This window comes from Phyllobates terribilis, unplaced genomic scaffold (genome assembly GCF_046119375.1).
Source record: "Phyllobates terribilis strain yellow unplaced genomic scaffold, ASM4611937v1 Scaffold_3__8_contigs__length_932513732, whole genome shotgun sequence".
NCBI lineage: Eukaryota > Metazoa > Chordata > Amphibia > Anura > Dendrobatidae > Phyllobates > Phyllobates terribilis.
The window spans coordinates 556,567,832-556,586,767 of NW_027362763.1; the positions used below are offsets into that span (position 1 = coordinate 556,567,832).

The 18,936-nt window shown below is 43.6% G+C and overlaps 1 protein-coding gene across 1 annotated transcript in view; it reads right to left on the reverse strand.

Moving 5' to 3' along the window:
- The window catches only part of PLG (plasminogen), a 200,331-nt gene that overhangs the window by 40,177 nt on the left and 141,218 nt on the right, over positions 1-18,936 (reverse strand). The window contains exons 11-12 of the mRNA XM_073671410.1: positions 18,331-18,506; positions 5,048-5,196 (exon numbers count right to left, since the gene is read on the reverse strand). Of these exons, the coding sequence (XP_073527511.1) occupies positions 5,048-5,196; positions 18,331-18,506 (325 nt within the window). The remainder of the gene's footprint in view (positions 1-5,047; positions 5,197-18,330; positions 18,507-18,936) is intronic.

The window sequence follows — 18,936 nt, forward strand, 5'->3', positions numbered from 1 at the left end:
ATTGAAGAGTTCAAAAGCAGCTGGCCCAGTCCCATTTGCTTGGTGCAGAAACCAGATGGAGAGTGGTTCTACAGTGACAACCGGAAGCTGCATGAATTCTATAAATTAGACACATATCCAATACCATGTGTCAGCAAGCTCATTGAAATGCTAGGGCCAACCCGGTACATTGCCACTCTAGACCTCACAAAAGGCTATTGGCAGATTCCCCTCTCCAAGAATGCTGAGGAGAAGATGGCCTTTTTAACACCCGATGGTTGTTTCCAGTATGTCAGGATGCCATTTGGGTTGCAAGAAGCGCCAGCCACCTTCCAAAGAGCTATGTACCGAATCCTAGCTCCCCACAAGAAGTGTGCAGCAGTCTACCTGGATGACATAGTGATCTTCAGCCACGATTGGGGAAGCCAACTAGGAAAAGTCCAGGCGATATCTGATGCTTTAAGGAAGGCGGGGTTTTCCATCAACCCGAAGAAATGTGCCATGGGGATGGAAGAAGCCAAGTACTTGGGGCGAGATCAAACCCCAAATGAATAAGGTTCACGCAATCTAGAATTGGTATGTAAGATGGCCGCTGTACTGGTCCCCGAGGGGAGATATGTTTCATTGAAGCTGGTAGCCTCGGTGATTTACTGTAAGCTAGGAAAAGAAGGCTCCTGCACGTACAGCGCTGAGAGAGTTAATAGGGTGTGTCAAGGGTCGGGGTTACAAGCAGTCAGAGAGATGGTTGGGACTGGCTGCTCATATATCCCCACCCCAGGGCATGGTACGGCAGATATAAGGAAGTCCAGCTGTATCATTAGGACACAGTGTGTGCAAGGTGAAAAGATCTTGCTTGTGTGGCTCAGATACTGCTAGAGGATGAAGGAAGGTCTGACGTTTAAATGGATGAGCCCATGCTATATGTGGACTGTTTATTTTCCGCTTTGATTCTCTTATATCTTTTGTACCCAGAAGAGGCTGTTCTGTTTTGTAAAACTGGATGGTTTATGGACATTTAATAAACCATATGTTTGTTTTGAACCAACGAACTGGATCTTTGTGTGTGTACCAGCGCCTCCCAATAAGCCAATCCCTAACAATATATATAGCCAGGGAGACTAAAATGTGATCTTCTACAGCTACCTAATCATCATCAGTAACAGTGATTGGAGTATCTGTCCAACCATGTGGGGAACTTTAATGGAGGAGTTCGTGCAATTTTAGTTCTGGTTATTGGGATGGTGACCATAAAACCTTGTGATTCCCAGGGGGTCACCATAATATAACATGACCTACAGTTATCCCCAGTAGTTTTGAGATGTACACACATTTTGATTTTCGCAAAGTGTGCGGCTTCAGTTTTTATCATGGCAATTTGCATTAACTAAATTGCTTTGAAGAGTAATTAGATGAATTTCAAAAATTTAAAAAGTCATTCTTTGCCATGCAATTTAACTTAATCACAAAACCCCATTTCCACTGATTTTAAGCACTGCCACAAAATGACCTGCTTGCTTCATTTCAGTGTTCTTCTTGTTTGCTCAGGAGAAATTGTTAATGAGGACAAGTCATCTGATATCACTCTGTCATGTAGATTGAATAATTAGAGCAGACTGGTTGCTTTAAAAGAGGCTGGATTTGGAAATCATTGTCTTCTTCTGTTAACTATAGTTAATTCCAAAATAACATGTGAAGTCATCATTCCTTTTTTAAAAGCACTTTACAGACAAGAACATTGCTGCTTGCAAGATTGCCCATAAATCAACCATTTATTTGTTCATTAAGAACTTTAAAGAGAAAAGTTCAATTGCAATGAAGAAAGCTTCAGGGCACCAAATAAATTCCAGAAAGTGACAGGATAGTTTCCTGAAAGGAATTTAGCTACTGGATCAGTTCAACACCAGGGCAGAGCTTGCTCAGGAATGGCAGCAGGCAGCTGTCAGTGCATCTACATGCACAAAAAAGCAAAAGCTTTGAAAGGCTGGGCTAGTGTCTATAAGGGCAGCAAAGAAGCAACTTCTTTCCAAGAAAAACATCAAGGACAGACTGACCTTCTGCAGGAAGTATAGGGATTGGACTGCAGAGGAATGGGAAAAAGTTATTTTCTCTGGTGAAGCCTCCTTCAGACTTTCTAGGATATCTGTAAGAATGATTGTCCAGAGAAGATAGATGAGTGCTACCATGAGTTCTTTGTCATGCCAAAAGTAATGTATTCTGAGACCATTCGTGTGTGGAGTTTCTTTCCATACAAGGAAGTGGGCTCACTCACAATTTTGAACACTGCTATGAATAAAGATTAGTAACTAAACATACTCCAAGAGCAACTTTTTCCAGTGATATAAGAGCAATTTGGTGATGAACAATACTTTTTCCAGCATGGAGGAGCATCGTGTCACAAGGAAAAAGTCATATCTAAGTGGCTTGCTAAACAAAGCATTGAAATTTTGGGCCTGTGGCCAGAAATTCCCAGATCTCAATCACTTTGTGAACCTTTGGTTAATCCTCATAAAGAAAGTGGACAAACAAAAATACAGAAATTGTTAGAAACTTCAAGTACTGATACAGTGTAAGTCAAGAATGGGTTATCATCAGTCAGAATTTGGCTCAGAAGCCAATATCCAGCATGCCAAGGTGAATTGCAAAGGCCTTGAAAAATAAGGGTCAACCCCAAATATACAGTATATATATAAATATATTGTAGGGTTTGGTACTCACTCAACCGCGTTAGAGGTAGACACAGGATACTGGTTCTTTAAAAACGTCCAAGGCAGGTTTATTATGCCTGCATAAACCACACTTTTAGAAGTAAACAAAAGACAGCCTTGTTCGGCACAGTGTAACAAAACAGAAAATAAACAGTCCACACAATATGGCGGGTTCGCCCGCTCACGGTCAGTGTCCTTTAGCACAAACACTCTGGAGGTCTCCACGGCTCCATCCACAGACACTGAATGAGACACTCGGTCTTCATTTTGTACTCACGCCCTGGGGTGGGGATATGTGAGCAGCCAATCCCACCTGTCTCTTATGACTGCTCGTAAAAACCGGCCCTGATATGCCCAATTAACCCTCTCAGCACTATGTATGCTGGAGCATGCTTTCCCAGTTTTACATCACTGAAGGTACCAACCTCATCGATACATATCTCCCCTCAAGGACATGTCCAGCAGCCATCTTACAATATATATATATAGTACAGACCAAAAGTTTGGACACACCTTCTCATTTAAAGATTTTTTCTGTATTTTCATGACTTTGAAAATTGTACATTCACACTGAAGGCATCAAAACTATGAATTAACACATGTGGAATTATATACTTAACAAAAAAGTGTGAAACAACTGAAAATATGTCTTATATTCTAGGTTCTTCAAAGTAGCCACCTTTTGCTTTGATGACTGCTTTGCACACTCTTGGCATTCTCTTGATGAGCTTGAAGAGGTAGTCACTGGTCATGGTCTTCCAACAATCTTGAAGGAGTTCCCAGAGATGCTTAGCACTTGTTGGCCCTTTTGCCTTCACTCTGCGGTCCAGCTCACCCCAATCCATCTCGATTGGGTTCAGGTCTGGTGACTGTGGAGGCCAGGTCATCTGGCGTAGCACCCCATCACTCTCCTTCTTAGTCAAATAGCCCTTACACAGCCTGGAGGTGTGTTTGGGGTCATTGTCCTGTTGAAAAATAATTGATGGTATAACTAAACGCAAACCGGATGGAATAGCATGCCGCTGCAAGATGCTGTGGTAGCCATGCTGGTTCAGTATGCCTTCAATTTTGAATAAATCCCCAACAGTGTCACCAGCAAAGCACCCCCACACCATCACACCTCCTCCTTGCTTCACGGTGGGAACCTGGCATGTAGAGTCCATCCGTTCACCTTTTCTGTGTCGCACAAAGACACGGTGGTTGGAATCAAAGATCTCAAATTTGGACTCATCAGACTAAAGCACAGATTTCCACTGGTCTAATGTCCATTCCTTGTGTTCTTTAGCCCAAACAAGTCTCTTCTGCTTGTTGCATGTCTTTAGCAGTGGTTTCCTAGCAGCTATTTTACCATAAAGGCCCGCTGAACAAAGTCTCCTCTTATCAGTTGTAGAGATGTGTCTGCTGCTAGAACTCTGTGTGGCATTGACCTGATCTCTAATCTGAGCTGCAACTGCACTTGGGGACACTTTCAAAGTTTGCCCAATTTTTCGGACTGACTGACCTTCATTTCTTAAAGTAATGATGGCCACTTGTTTTTCTTTACTTAGCTGCTTTTTTCTTGCCATAATACAAATTCTAACAGTCTATTCAGTAGGACTATCAGCTGTGTATCCACCAGACTTCTGCACAACACAACTGATGGTCCCAACCCCATTTATAAGGCAAGAAATCCCACTTATTAAACCTGACAGAGCACACCTGTGAAGTGAAAACCATTTCCGGTGACTACCTCTTGAAGCTCTTCAAGAGAATGCCAAGAGTGTGCAAAGCAGTCATCAAAGCAAAGGTGGCTACTTTGAAGAACCTAGAATATAAGACATATTTTCCTACACATTATCTCATATATTATCAAGTTTATTTTATATGAATAAAATGTATCCATTTAGCTTCAACTGAAATTGAATGTGGAAAAGCGAAGAAAAGGCAGAGAAGGTGCTTTGGAAGAATTGTCGGTGGGTGTGAATCAAATCCACACTCTTGGCCATGGCAAGTAGCAAAAGGTGGCTACTTTGAAGAACCTAGAATATAAGACATATTTTCAGTTGTTTCACACTTTTTTGTTAAGTATATAATTCCACATGTGTTAATTCATAGTTTTGATGCCTTCAGTGTGAATGTATAATTTTCATAGTCTTGAAAATGCAGAAAAATCTTTAAATGTGAATGTGTGTCCAAACTTTTGGTCTGTACTGTATATGTATATATATGGGAATGAGGTACAGATATAGAATGCATAGAAACAAATTAAAATAAAAATCAATGGAATGATCGTTTAAATAGATTAAAAAATATAAGAAACTTAGGAAATATACCATACATTCATACAGTTTTAGGTAATTTACACATTCGCCAAAAAATCTTACATTATTATCCAAGCCAGAGTTTGGGTGGGTTTCTGGAGTAAAGCTTGAATGTGTATGTGGTGTCTGTGAATTCCATGCTTGACAGGTATATCCTTTCACAGTTACAGATTTTTTGCCACGATAGTCTTGGCCTTTACCAATCATACAGTCTGGAAAACATGTATACAAAGAATTATTTTTGGAAGTGTCACCAGAGAGTTTCCAGTCTTCAGAAAAAATTAAAGGGTTGTACACCACTGGAAAACCCCTTCTTAATAGTTCTATTCTGAAGTATATAATAAAAAAAAATCCACACTTAACTCATGGACAAGTGATGCTCCTTCAATCTCCACATATGTCTCTGCAACCAATCTGAGATCAGAAAAGCAGCGCTGGTCTGGGAGGTAAGTATGTAGGTTTTTTTATTTTGTGCTTCAGACAATATTGGACAACCCCTTTAACTATCTTGATATAGACTGAAAAAATGATTTTGATTTTGCTATTCCAGCTGAGAGAAGACGATAATAAGGCAATTTTCCTTTTTTGCGCTTTTGTTTTTTTCCTCCCCTTCTTCCAAGAGCCATAACTTTTTTTATTTTTCTGTCAACATAGCTGAATGGGGGGTTTGTTTTTTGCAGGATGAGTTGTACTTTTGAACGACATCATCCATTTTATCATGTACTGGACAGTGGGAAAAAAATCCAAGTGCGGCAAAATATCAGAAAAAGCGCAATTCTTTTCTACTTTTTTAATTTACAGCATTAATTATATGGTAAAAGTATGATTACGACAATACCAAACATACATATTTCTTCTTTTATTTAAGTTATGAAAAAAATCCCTTTTGCCACCATTTTCCAAGAGCTATAACTAGTGATGAGCGAACACTAAAATGCTCGGGTCGAGCACACTGGAATACTCGGGTGCTCGACCCGAGCAATGAGCCCAATGTAAGTCTATGGGAAACTCGAGCATTTTTCTGGGGGTTCCCCCCGGGGGTCTGCAGAAGGTCAAAAATTGCCCAAATCGATGGGAACAGTGCTCAATTAAACGTCAGGCAGGCAGAATATATAGGCAGACAGGCAGGCAGGGTATATAGGAGGGTGCATGAAAAACATAGCAGGGCACTTGGAACACACTAGTGCCCTCCGATTTTCATGCACCCGTCTCTTTAAAAAAGCCGGCCGGCAATTCATCAGCGACATACACAGGTACCCGACAATTTAGAACAGAAAGAATAGAGCATCACACATAGATTAGATAGATAGAAACATGTCAGTCACATATATAATAAGTACAGTGACAGTGTTGGTTACTGTACTTGTCATTTAGTGTTAAAATAAAGGATTTATTTTAAAAAAAATTGGCGTGGGGTTCCCCATAATTTTAGTCTCTAGAGGAGGTTAAGTAGATGGCTGGGGCAGATGTTTGATGCCTGGGAAGGGGGTAATACCCATGGAGCTTCCCAGGCTACTAATATCAGCCCCCAGCTGAATACCTAGGCTTTACTAGCTATTAAAATGGGGGACCCCCCAAAAAAAATGACATGGGGTCCCCCCTATTTTAATAGCTAGCAAAGGCTAGGCAGACAGCTGGGGGCTGATATTAATAGCCCAGGAAGGGTGCCATGAATATTGGCCCCCTCCTAGGCTAGAGTATATATATATATGTGACTGACATGTTTCTATTAGTGGTGAGCGAGCACTAAAATGCTCGGGTACTCGTTGCTCGGGTCGAGCAAATTGGAATACTCGGGTGCTCGACTCGAGCAACAAGCCCAATGTAAGTCTATGGGAAACTTGAGCATTTTTCAGGCGGCTCCCCCCGGCGGTCTGCAGAGGTCCTAAAAATTGCCCAAATCGATGGGAACAGTGTTCAAATGACATGGGGACAGCATGGGGAAGACCCCTGGAAGCGTCTCTGACTCCCAGATCACTGCTGTCAACAACGTTGTCAGAGTATTACGCCACTTTTACGGACTCACAATAAAACATACAAAAACGAAACCAAAATGGATTTTCCTGGGAAATATGTTAAGAACATCCTTTCCAGGGTAATGACTTGTATAGAAGGCAAAATAAATAATCAAAACCAAAAATACTCCTCCACACCTTGGGGTATGTTCACACGTTGCGTTTTTGATGCGTTTTTGCACTTTTGCATTGCTTTCAACCAAGACAAATGCATTCACCAGGAAATGTAATTTTAACATTTTACAACCTTATCTGGCCATGTGGTGTGTGACACATCATCAGACACATGCATACAGTGCTGAAAAGACATGGGAACAGCATGGGGAAGACCTCTGGAAGCATCTCTGACTTCCAGGTCACTGCCTAAAGTGTGCCCATCATAAGTGATCCTTGGCGCATGCGAAGATGCCTCCCGCCATGCACCTGTCGTTGCAGACTTGCAACAATCACCGTCCACGTCCTTGTCCCACTGAGGCGTTCAGTTGTCCCTACCCCATTCCTTGGAATGCAAGCGCAAGTATGCAGGCAGCCACCCACCCACATACAGGCTGCAATACTATACTGCCAAATTTTTGACAGCTGCTTGCACTTGAAATGTGGCCTATTAAGCTCGTGGAGGCGGAAGCTTTTCATAACCTCATGCCGGCGGCGGCCGGGTGTCCATACTCAGTCCCCAGCTGCCACTATATTTCCCGGTATCGCCTCCGCCTTCCACAAGCACGGGTCCCACAATATTACCCGTGCCCTCCCCAGTGCACTTACTGGGAAGGAGCGCCTAACCACAAACATGTGGACAGGTGAATGTGGCCAGGGACGGTACGGACCCAGTCCACAACTTTTTTTGCTGACAGTTGTATTTAGCTCGGTGAAAGGACTGGCATAGAGGGAAACCCTATTTAGACTGCATGTCATTTCTCCCAGGAAGTTCTGTAAAGCTGCTTGCACTTGAAATGTGTCCTTTTAGGCTCGTGGAGGCGGAAGCTTTTCACAACCACATGCCTCATGCCTCGTGTCCATACTCGGTCCCCAGCCGTCACTATTTCTCCCGGTGTTGTCTCCGTCTTCTACAAGCAAGGGTCCCTGAACATTACTGCTGGTACTTTTCTGTTGGAATTTGCTTTCCTCTTACCAGCCTGGAATATTTCCAGCAAACTATGGTACGACGCCATGGTATTAGCACTGCCCCCAGGACCAGTAGCGAAGCCATCCCCAATTTCCTTCTCGGGAATTTTATTTGGTAAACTGAGTGGCTGCCCAAATAGATTTTCTCACAAAGGAGCTGAAGATAGAGTGGCAGCAGGTGCAAGTTTATCCACCCTGCTAGATATTAGAGGGTGAACGGCAGCACATTGGATCAGTGGTTAGCACTCTAGACTTGCAGCGCTGGGATCCTGGGTTCAAATTCCAGCAAGGAAAACATCTGCAAGGACTTTGTATGTTCTCCCCATGTTTGCGTGGGTTTCCACCTCAGTAAAAAAGCAGCCAGATTGTGTCCGGGAACCTTTCCACGCACTTTTCTTAGCTAGGACTGCTTCTCAGCAGGGTTGGACTGTCCCACCAGAGAATCCTCTGGTGTGCCTTGGTTTCTACCTCAGGAGAGTTCATGATAGCGCTAACTTTGCAGCTGCTATGGGGCTCTTGAGCGGATGCGAAAGGTTAGCCCTCAGAATCAAATCCTCTGGTGGGCACAATGTTTTTCAATCTGAAACAGCTTCTCAGTGGGAGTTGTATTTCACCACAGCCATATTCTTTAGCTCGGTGAAAGGACTGGCATAGAGGGAAACCCTATCTACCCCTGCTGTCATTTCTCCGTCACCAGGTTCCGCCCATTGTCACACACGACCATGCCTGGCTGTATGTTCAGTGGTGAGAGCCATAGATCAGGCTGCTGTGTTACAGCTTTCAACAACTCTGCAGCTCAGGGCAGTTTGTCAATTAAGCACTAAGCATGTTATCTTCAACACAGCCTGTTGCCGCTTGGCCAAGGCAGTGCTGCAATGCTGTCAGCTTGTGACTGATGTGGTCATTTCGGAGATGGAGGAGGAGGTGCATGAGCTGAACAATGTGATTACATTGTTGTTAAATTGGTGACACTGTTTTTTATACTAAAGAAAGATCCTATTGTTTTGGTTTTTTAAGTTTTTTTTTTAAGACAAATGCATTCACCGGGAAATGTAATTTTAACATTTTACAACCTTAGCTGGCAATGTGGTGTGTGACACATCATCAGACACTTCCTGTTTTATTTATGATGGAGGGACTCAAAGTCATAAAGCCTATTTTTATAGGGACATCAGACGGCCCTTACTATTCTTAAAAGGCCAGCAGTCGGCCCTAGCTTTTGCTAGAAAGCCATCAGCCGGCTATGCTTTGTTGTTCCCATTATTAACAAGTGGGTCTCCTATACTGTTATTGCGTATCCAGTAACTGCAAGGGCTGCCAAAAATTTGGGCCACAGTAATGACAAATTCCCATTAGAAAGGAGAGAGTCTCCCATAGTGTTGGCCTATGCAGTGAATGCAAGGGCTGCCAAAAATTTGGAGGCACTTCAATGCCCCTTGGAAGAGACGTGGAGGAGGGCCTCATAAAAAAATGTTCCCATTAGAAAGGAGAGGGGCCTCCTATACTTGTAATGCCCATACACTAAGTGTATGGGCTGACAAACATTTACCCCTGGGGGGTACACATGAACATACTGTATCAAAATTTTTTTTTACGGGCATCATAAACACCCTTTAAAAAAATTAGGTGGGTGTTGCATCACGGACCACGGTCACCCTGGTGATATGGTGGTGGAGGATGAGGAGAAGGAGGAGGACAAGAGCAAATAGCCAAAATCAGGAAGCGTATACCCATGTGTGGGTGTGAAAAGGTGAATGGGAATACACCTCTCAAGAAAAGACACTGGATTGGAGTTTATGTTAAGCTGCTATCATTCGGTGGTGTTGAGAAGTCTGGCCCAATCCAGCCCTTGTTCATTTTTATAAGAGTCAGCCTGTCAGCATTTTCAGTTGACAGGCGGATGCGCTTATCAGTTATAATTCCACCAGCGGCACTAAAAACCTGCTCTGATAAAACGCTGGCGGCAGGGCAGGCCAGGAACTCCAAGGCATAGAGAGCCAGTTCATTCCACGTATCCAGCTGGGATACCCAATAATTATAAGGCACAGCGGAATCACGGAGGATGTTGGTACGGTCGGCAAGGTACTCCCTCAGCATCCTCCCAAACTTTGCACTCCTTGTGAGAGTACCCCGCGCCTCAGGGCCTGTCCGATGGAAGGGTCTGAGAAAACTCTCCCAGAACTTTGACAGTGTTCCCCTGCCTCTGCTGAATTGAAGTTGTGTCTCTCTCGCCTGTACTCCTTGGTTGTTCAACGAAGTGTGCCCTCTGCCACCAGCGTTTTCAGATGGGAATTTTTTTAATAGTTCCGCAACAAGGGGCTTCTGGTACAGCCTCATTTTTGTATACCTGACTGCCTCAGGAATAAGAGATATAAAGTTCTCCTTGTAGCGTGGGTCTACAGTCATGGCCAAAAGTTTTGAGAATGACACCAAAATTATATTTTCACATGATCTGCTGGCCTCTGGTTTTTATTAGTGTTTGTCTGATGGTTATATCACATACAGAAATATAATTGCAATCATATTATGAGTACCAATAAGTTATATTGACAGTTAGAATGAGTTAATGCAGCAAGTCAATATTTGCAGTGTTGCCCCTTCTTCTTCAAGACCTCTGTAATTCTCCCTGGCATGCTCTCAATCAACTTTTGGACCAAATCCTAACTGATAGCAGTCCATTCTTGCATAATCAATGCTTGCATTTTGCCAGAATTTGTTGGTTTTTGTTTGTCCACCCGTCTCTTGATGATTGACCACAAGTTCTCAATGGCATTAAGATCTGGGGAGTTTCCAGGCCATGGACCCAAAATCTCTATGTTTTGTTCCGTGAGCCATTTAGTTATCACCTTTGCTTTTTGGCAAGGTGCTCCATCATGCTGGAAAAGGCATTGTTGGGCGCCAAACTGCTCTTTGACGGTTGGGAGAAGTTGCTCTTGGAGGACATTCTGGTACCAGTCTTTATTCATGGCTGTGTTTTTAGGCAAGACTGTGAGTGAGCCGATTCCCTTGGCTGAGAAGCAACCCCACACATGAATGGTTTCAGGATGCTTTACAGTTGGCATGAGACAAGACTGGTGGTAGCGCTCACCTCTTCTTCTCCGAATAAGCTGTTTTCCAGATGTCCCAAACAATCGAAAAGGGGATTCATCAGAGAAAATGACTTTGCCCCAGTCCTCAGCAGTCCACTCCCTGTACCTTTTGCAGAATATCAGTCGGTCCCTGATGTTTTTTCTGGAGAGAAGTGGCTTCTTTGCTGCCCTCCTTGAAACCAGCCCTTGCTCAAAGAGTCTCCACCTCACAGTGCGTGCAGAAGCACTCACACCAGCCTGCTGCCATTCCTGAGCAAGCTCGGCACTGCTGGTAGTCCGATCCCGCAGCTGAAACAGTTTTAAGATACGGTCCTGGCGCTTGCTGGTCTTTCTTGGGCACCCTGGAGCCTTTTTGACAACAATGGAAGCTCTCTCCTTGAAGTTCTTGATGATGCGATAGATTGTTGACTGAGGTGCAATCTTTGTAGCTGCGATACTCTTCCCTGTTAGGCCATTTTTGTGCAGTGCAATGATGGCTGCACGTGTTTCTTTAGAGATAACCATGGTTAACTGAAGAGAAACAATGATACCAAGAACCAGCCTCCTTTTAAAGTGTCCAGTGATGTCATTCTTACTTAATCATGACTGATTGATCGCCAGCCCTGTCCTCATCAACACCCACACCTGTGTTAATGGATCAATCACTAAAATGATGTTAGCTGCTCCTTTTAAGGCAGGAATGCAATGATGTTGAAATGTGTTTTGGGGGTTAAAGTTCATTTTCTGGGCAAATATTGACTTTGCAAGTACAGCAATTGCTGTTAAGCTGATCACTCTTTGACATTCAGGAGTATATGCAAATTGCCATTACAAAAAATGAAGCAGTAAACTTTGGAAAAATTACTATTTGTCTCATTCTCAATACTTTTGGCCATGACTGTAGAAGTGTCACCAACCAGTAATGACTGTCACCCAAAATTTTGAGAACGCGAGGGTCATGGGAAAGGCAGCATAACAAACTCAGCCATGTGTGCCAGACTGCAAAGAGGCAAGACTTCCATGTCCTCACCAAGAGCAAGACTGACTATGCTCTCTTCCTCATCCTCCCTGTCCTCAGGCCATCCACGCTGAACAGACGGTATGACAGTTGTGCAGGTAGTACCGTCTATAGTGCATGAAACTAGCTCCTGTCCTTCCTCCTCCTCTTCCTCATTGTCACCCAGTCCACATTGGGATGAGATGAGGCTTGGCTGTGTGTAATCACCCTGTATGGTTCCTTGCTCCATCTCATCATGCTCCGCCTGAAATGCATCCTCTTTGATTGTGAGCAGACAGCGTTTCAGATGACAGAGAAGCGGGATGGTGATGCTAATTATGGCGTCATCGCCACTCACCATCTTGGTGGAGTCCTCAAAGTTTTAGAGGATGGTACATATGTCTGACATCCATGTCCACTCCTGAGGTCTTATGTGTGGAGTCTGAGGAGGATGAGGTGCAGGAGCTGTAGACCGTGGGGGCAACCCTGATTGACCTAGGGCCCGCAATCCTTGGTGTTGGGAGGACGTGTTCCGTCCCAAGGTCCGACTGGGTCCCGGCTTCCACTATGTTAACCCAATGTGCCGTTAGCGAGATGTACCATCCCTGCCCACAAGCACTTGTCCACGTGTCCGTGGTTAGGTGGACTGTACCGGTAACTGCGTTGTTGAGAGCACGGCTAATGTTTTGGGACACGTGCTTGTGTAATGCGGGGACAGCACACCCGGGAGAAATAGTGGCGACTGGGGACCGAGTACCGAGGGACGGCCACCGCCATCAGGTTGCGGAATGCTTCCATCTCCATGAGCCTAAAAGGCAACATTTCGAGCGCAAGCAGTCATGAAATGTGAGAACTTAGTAGTTTGGCCTATGGGGCGTTGGCTGCATATCTGCGCTTGCGTTCCAAGGACTGGGGTATGGACAACTGAACACTGCGCTGGGACAAGGACATGGATGTGCTTCCTGATGCTGCTACTTGAGAGTGTGCAGCGACAGGTGCAGGGCTGGAGGCATCTTCGCATGCACCATGGATAGGGGATTGGCTTGCATCCACAACAGCGGAAGAAGCAATGGTGCCACCCGCAGACACTGTTCCTGGACCCTGGGGTTCGGCACACAAAGTCGGGTGCTTTGCTGCCATGTGCCTGATCATGCTGGTGGTGGTCAGGCTGGTCGTTTTGCCACCCCTGTTCATGATGGCCTGGCAGGTGGTGCAAATGGCCTTTTTGGGGTTATCGGCAGAGTCTTTAAAAAACAACCAGACTTGGGAAGCCCTAACAGTTGTACTGGCAACTTCCTTCGTGTTGGTGTTACGGGGAACGGTTGCCTGCCTTCAGTCTGCGGCCACCACACTGCTTTTTCCTGCCAGTTGGGGTGCTCTGCCTCCCTCCCCCTGTGTGCTGCTGTCCTCGCTCTGCATGTCCTCCTGCCAGGTTGGGTCAGTTACTATATTGTCCACCACCTCGTCTTCCACTTCCGCACCCTGGACCTCCTCCTGACTTTCCGGCAATTGTGTCTCATCATCGTCCACCTCTTGTGACACTTTCCCACCGTCGCCTTCGTGTGACCGTGGCTGCTCAAATATTTGAGCATCGCTAAACGCGATCTCCTCTTGCCCCACTTCAAGTGGACCGGGCGACAGGCCTGAATCTATAAATGGAAAAGTGAACAGCTCTTCAGAGTGTCCAAGTGTGGGATCAGTTGTCTATGGGTACTCGGCATGGTGGGAGGAAGAAGAATCAGGGTGATGAATATGCGGTCCAGACTCACGGCTACTGAGACTTGACCGTGTGGAAAACAGGGTGGTGGTGGTGGTGGCTGCTAAGTGACTGGAAGATTTATCCGCTATCCAACCAACAACCTTTTGACACTACTCTAGGTTCAATAGAGGTGTGCTGCGGTCCTCTAGAAATTGGGACAGGAAGGTCAGGCGAGAAGATGTGCGTGTTTGTTGTGGCACAATTTCGGCTTGCCCACGGCCTTGTCCTCGGCCTCTGCATGCACCATTACCATCACGTCCAGTTCCCTGTCCCTTGCCACGTGCCTTGCCCATTTTAAATGGAGGACAGTATCTTCCACGCTCACTACAAATGACTGAGTTTGGAGCGAACTTATATGTGAGCCGTTTGACGGAGAAAACACAGTTTTAAATACCTGGCCTGTAGGTAAGTAGTTTGAACAGCAAACTGCTGTGAATTGTTTCACTGACACACTAAAGGAAATTTTTAATGGAGGCCAAAAATGGCAGTATTTTCTGACAATGTATATGTGATCCGTATGACGGAGAAAACACAGTTTTAAATACCTGGCCTGTAGGTAACTGTTTTGAACAGCAAACTAGTGTCAAAAACTTTGCTGACACACTGAAAGAAAAATTTAATGCAGGCCAGAAATGGCAGTATTTTCTGAAAACGTATAAGTGATCTGTGTGACAGAGAAAACAGTTTTAGATAGCTGGATTTTTAGCACTGTAATATGGAAAGGACCTGGCTATATTCTGCAGTGCCAACAAGCAAATGGCGCAGAAAAATGGTGTTCTCTGGGTTGCTTTTTAAGCAAATTATGAGGATTAAGATGCAAAAAAAAATTATTCCTGGCCACTGAGACCTGGGCCTATTTCTAGAAATATAACAGCAGCAGAAGGCAGAACTGGAATGAAGCCTCTTGTCCTATGTGCACTGCAGTCTGTTATATACCCTGCCTGCCTATATACACTGCCAGCCTGATATCTCCGCAGATGGATTAGTTAGTCCTCAAAAGGACTGTTTGTTAAGATGGATATGTGTAATGTACGTTTTTTCTCCCTACACTACCTAATACACGATTAAATCTCTCCCTGACACAGCAGCAGCAGCTCTCCCTACACTGTCTGATCCGGAGTGCCTGTGACGAGCATGGCGGCGCCATGTCTTATATAGACCTGATGACGCTGTGCGGCCAGCCAATCACTGTAATGCCCACAACCAACATGGCTATGGCATTACAGTGCATGGCAGGCAATTCCTGCATGTTCATTGGCTCTCTAAAGAGTGCCAAACATGCAGGGAGGGGACCCGAGTTCCCGCCCGAGCAACCCGGATATACTCACCGAGCTTGTTGACCACCATGATGCTCAGGCGAGTACCAAGTAGTGGCGAGCGTGTTCGCTCATCACTTGCTATAACATTTTCAATTTTAAGGTGATGGATTTGTGAGGTCTTTCACCCTGAGTTGACATTTTTATTCAAATCATTTTGGGGTAATGATAATATTTTGATTGCCTCTTATTGCATTTTTTTGCATTGTTGCTGCAATTATGAAATTAGAAATTGCAATTCTGGCATTTTGCTTTTTTTCTCGTTACCGTTTACTGATTGGGTTAGTTAATTTTATATTTTGATTATTTAAGGGTGATTTAAGCTTTACTTTTTTTCATATTTTTTTATTTTATTTTCTTTTTATGGTATTTTTTTGTCCCCTTAAGGGACTTGAAAGTGATCGCTTGTGCTCAGCACAGCAATATTACAGTAAAGAAAAAAACACCATCTCTTATGAATTCTTGGCTTTCACAGGAGTACAGTAATGACAGACACAGGGGTCTTCAGCAGACCCCTGGCTATCACGTCATGGCAATGGGCAGTTAAAACAGCACTCCCCCCTCCCCCGAGACACGCGCTTTAAATGCCGATGTTATAGACAGACTGCAGCATTTAACAGGTTAAGAGCCATGGTGAGAGCTTCACTCCACACACACATGGCTGTTAGAGTTGTACATGAGAACCACATATAGCAAAAACAGTAGAAATTTTGATTAATTACATTACAAAAAATAGTGCATCAAAAACTATTAAAAAAGAGGGAAACCACAAGATGGTGTCTCAATCCCACATTAGAAGGTGGTGACTCGGGTCCAATGACCGGACCGCCCTCCCTGGGATATGTTCTCCCTTGTTCGCCGGTGTGACATGCGCTGACTTAGATGGGCGTTCCGGCCCTCTCCTGAGTGGACACCATTGGGGGATTCACTAGAGGGTGTGATACATCTCTGCATTATATGGTTCTATGGTTCCTCATTGATTGTGATGGATAACTAGTTATGGTGAGTTTCTCAGGCACCAAAGGATTTGTGGGCATGCCTTTGTAGGTGTAACTTCGCTTTGGATTGTCTGATGATGATGTCAGCAAGATATATATTTTACTGGGGCCACTCCAACTAATTGGGTTAAATTGTATTGATTTAAATATCAAGATCTTTCCGACCCCACCCACATTCAAGCACAGTTATGGTAGTTGTTAATTAAATCCTTATGTGTATTTTCTGTGTTAATTGGTCCCTTATGGGTATAAGAACATGCTCCTGTTTGTGTGATGCCACCCCCAGAAGAAGGCAGTACACCGAAACGCGCGTTGGGGCTCTGTACCACATTCCACAGGAGGTAATGAATTTGATTGCATATGTTTCTTTGCTTTTGTCTCTTCAGTTTATCTGTTCTCATTGATATTTAGGCTATTTACCTTGTATATCTTGGACACAATCCATTGTAATCAATTACATATCATTATCAGGGACCAGTAATTTGATTATATTCAACATATGACTTCTATATTGAATTTGAATTGTCTCCTCTAATAGATGTAATGTGGGATTGTGGCGCCATCTTGTGGCTTCCACCTTTTCTAACGCACTATTTTTTGTAATGTTGTAATTAATAAAAATTTCTACTGTTTTTGCTATATGTGGTTCTAATGTGCAATTTCTTATTTGATCTTATATCTTCCTTGTGACTTATGTATGCAGACACTCTGGCACTAAAACACTATGAGGGCTCTTTCACACGTCCTGATATTTCTGGTACTGGAAAAACCAGTACTGGAGATGTCCGTGTGTACCTGTGGACACAGCAGGGGCAGAATGTAACTCTCAACATTGTCCCCTGCTGGCGCTGATCACAGAGCCGGCAGAGGACAATGATGAGACTTGCCTCCAGCACCCGGAGCTTGGGAACAGCGCTAACTTTACCGCTGATTTCCAGGCGTCAGTACGTGTGACACTGATGACACATGGATGTCATCAGTGTGGGACGTTTTGCGGCCCGGGCAGCATGAAAAAAAATGGAAATGTCAGCGTGTTTTGCCCACAGACACACTGTGTGTAAGCTTATCCAATTTTCTTTGTTGCTCAAATATGTGCTGTGACTGTGGACACCTTTTTAAACATGGCTGTTCAGATACTGATTATCAAAATGCTGGGGAGTGATTACAGCCGCTCTCAATGTGTAGGGAACACTGACCGTAAATGCTTTCTGCATTGATCCTATGGCTTGAAGCAAGCAAGAATATAACTTTATTTTCTCCTGTTGTCTCTTTACCAGTAAGGAATTTGCCCATAAGATGACCTCCCTCCAAAAAATAAAAAACTGGATAATTGGGGATATACCTGTTGGTCTTTTAAACATAAATCCATGATCACTATTTTCTATATGATGCTGTATTCCCAAGAAATTGTCACTCTCATTCTTATGCAAATTCAGCATTGAGTGCTCTTTGCGTGACAGAGAGCATAACTAGCTTCTGCATCCCTAGGTTACACCCAGCACCACCTTCTTTAGGTTTGTTCATAGTTTACTGTATGACCTCCTTGCCTTTCTTCTGATATCACACAGATAGTGAGCGAAAGTGGCTCGTGATGAGCGGGAAACAACCTAGAGAGGCAGAGGCTTCTTAAGTGCTCTATCATGTCCCGAGCACTTAATGCTCCATTTGCATATGAATCAAAACATTAATTTATTGGGAATGCTGCAAAAGATAGACGATATAAAAGGTGTAGATGGACTTCCATTAAATATAATATTCATTGCATAGATCTGAAAAAATGAGCAATGTTTGCAATTTACAGCTATAAACATCATACATTTTTAGTGTTAGGCCACGTGCACACGTTGAGTATTTGGTGAGTTGTTCATCTCAGTATTTGTAAGCCAAAACCAGGAGAGGAACAATCAGAGAAAAAGTATAATAGAAACCACTTCTGTATTTTTCACCCACTCCTGGTTTTGGCTTAGAAATACGGATATAAAATACTGAACAAATACTGAACATGTGAATGTGGCCTCAAAATGATTGATAGGATAACCCCTTTAATGGGTTTGATAAAATAACAATTCACCTGGGCTGGATGAGACTATGGTTGGTTTTGTTGTCTGAATGGGTTCTTGTTCTATTTGTGGTGTTTCAATACATTTCTTCAAGTTACAATATTCCCATCGCACACTCGGGTCAGTGGTGAAGCACCATGGACTCTTATCATTATCTGGATTTCTGCAGTAATTTCTTTCAAGTCCTCTGCAAATACAAAATGGGTTTCATAATACAGCTTTCAAATCTTGACTCTGAACATTAGTATTTTTTTTTAAAAGGAAATTTAAACCAATGGCAAGAGTGCAAATCAAAGATGCGACAAGAGTACCTAAGTCTCTAAAAAGATGGACTGCTCTAATGTGGTGTTCACCTGTTGAGGCCATGGTGCATTTTTTTGTCATAATCACAGTAAAACTGCAACATCTTTTGTTTAAATCATTGCAAACCGTACATTTTTTTGTCAAACTTGCATAAAAAAATTGACTTGTGTGAACACAGCTTAAGGAATTATAAATTTATATCATATGATGAATTAGTTTGCAGAGGGAAAGAGAAAAATAAAATTATACCCAAGATTCATCCTTACTGGTGTTTTTCATGCCAGTTTTGCTGAACTGTGCACTGGAGTAAGAGA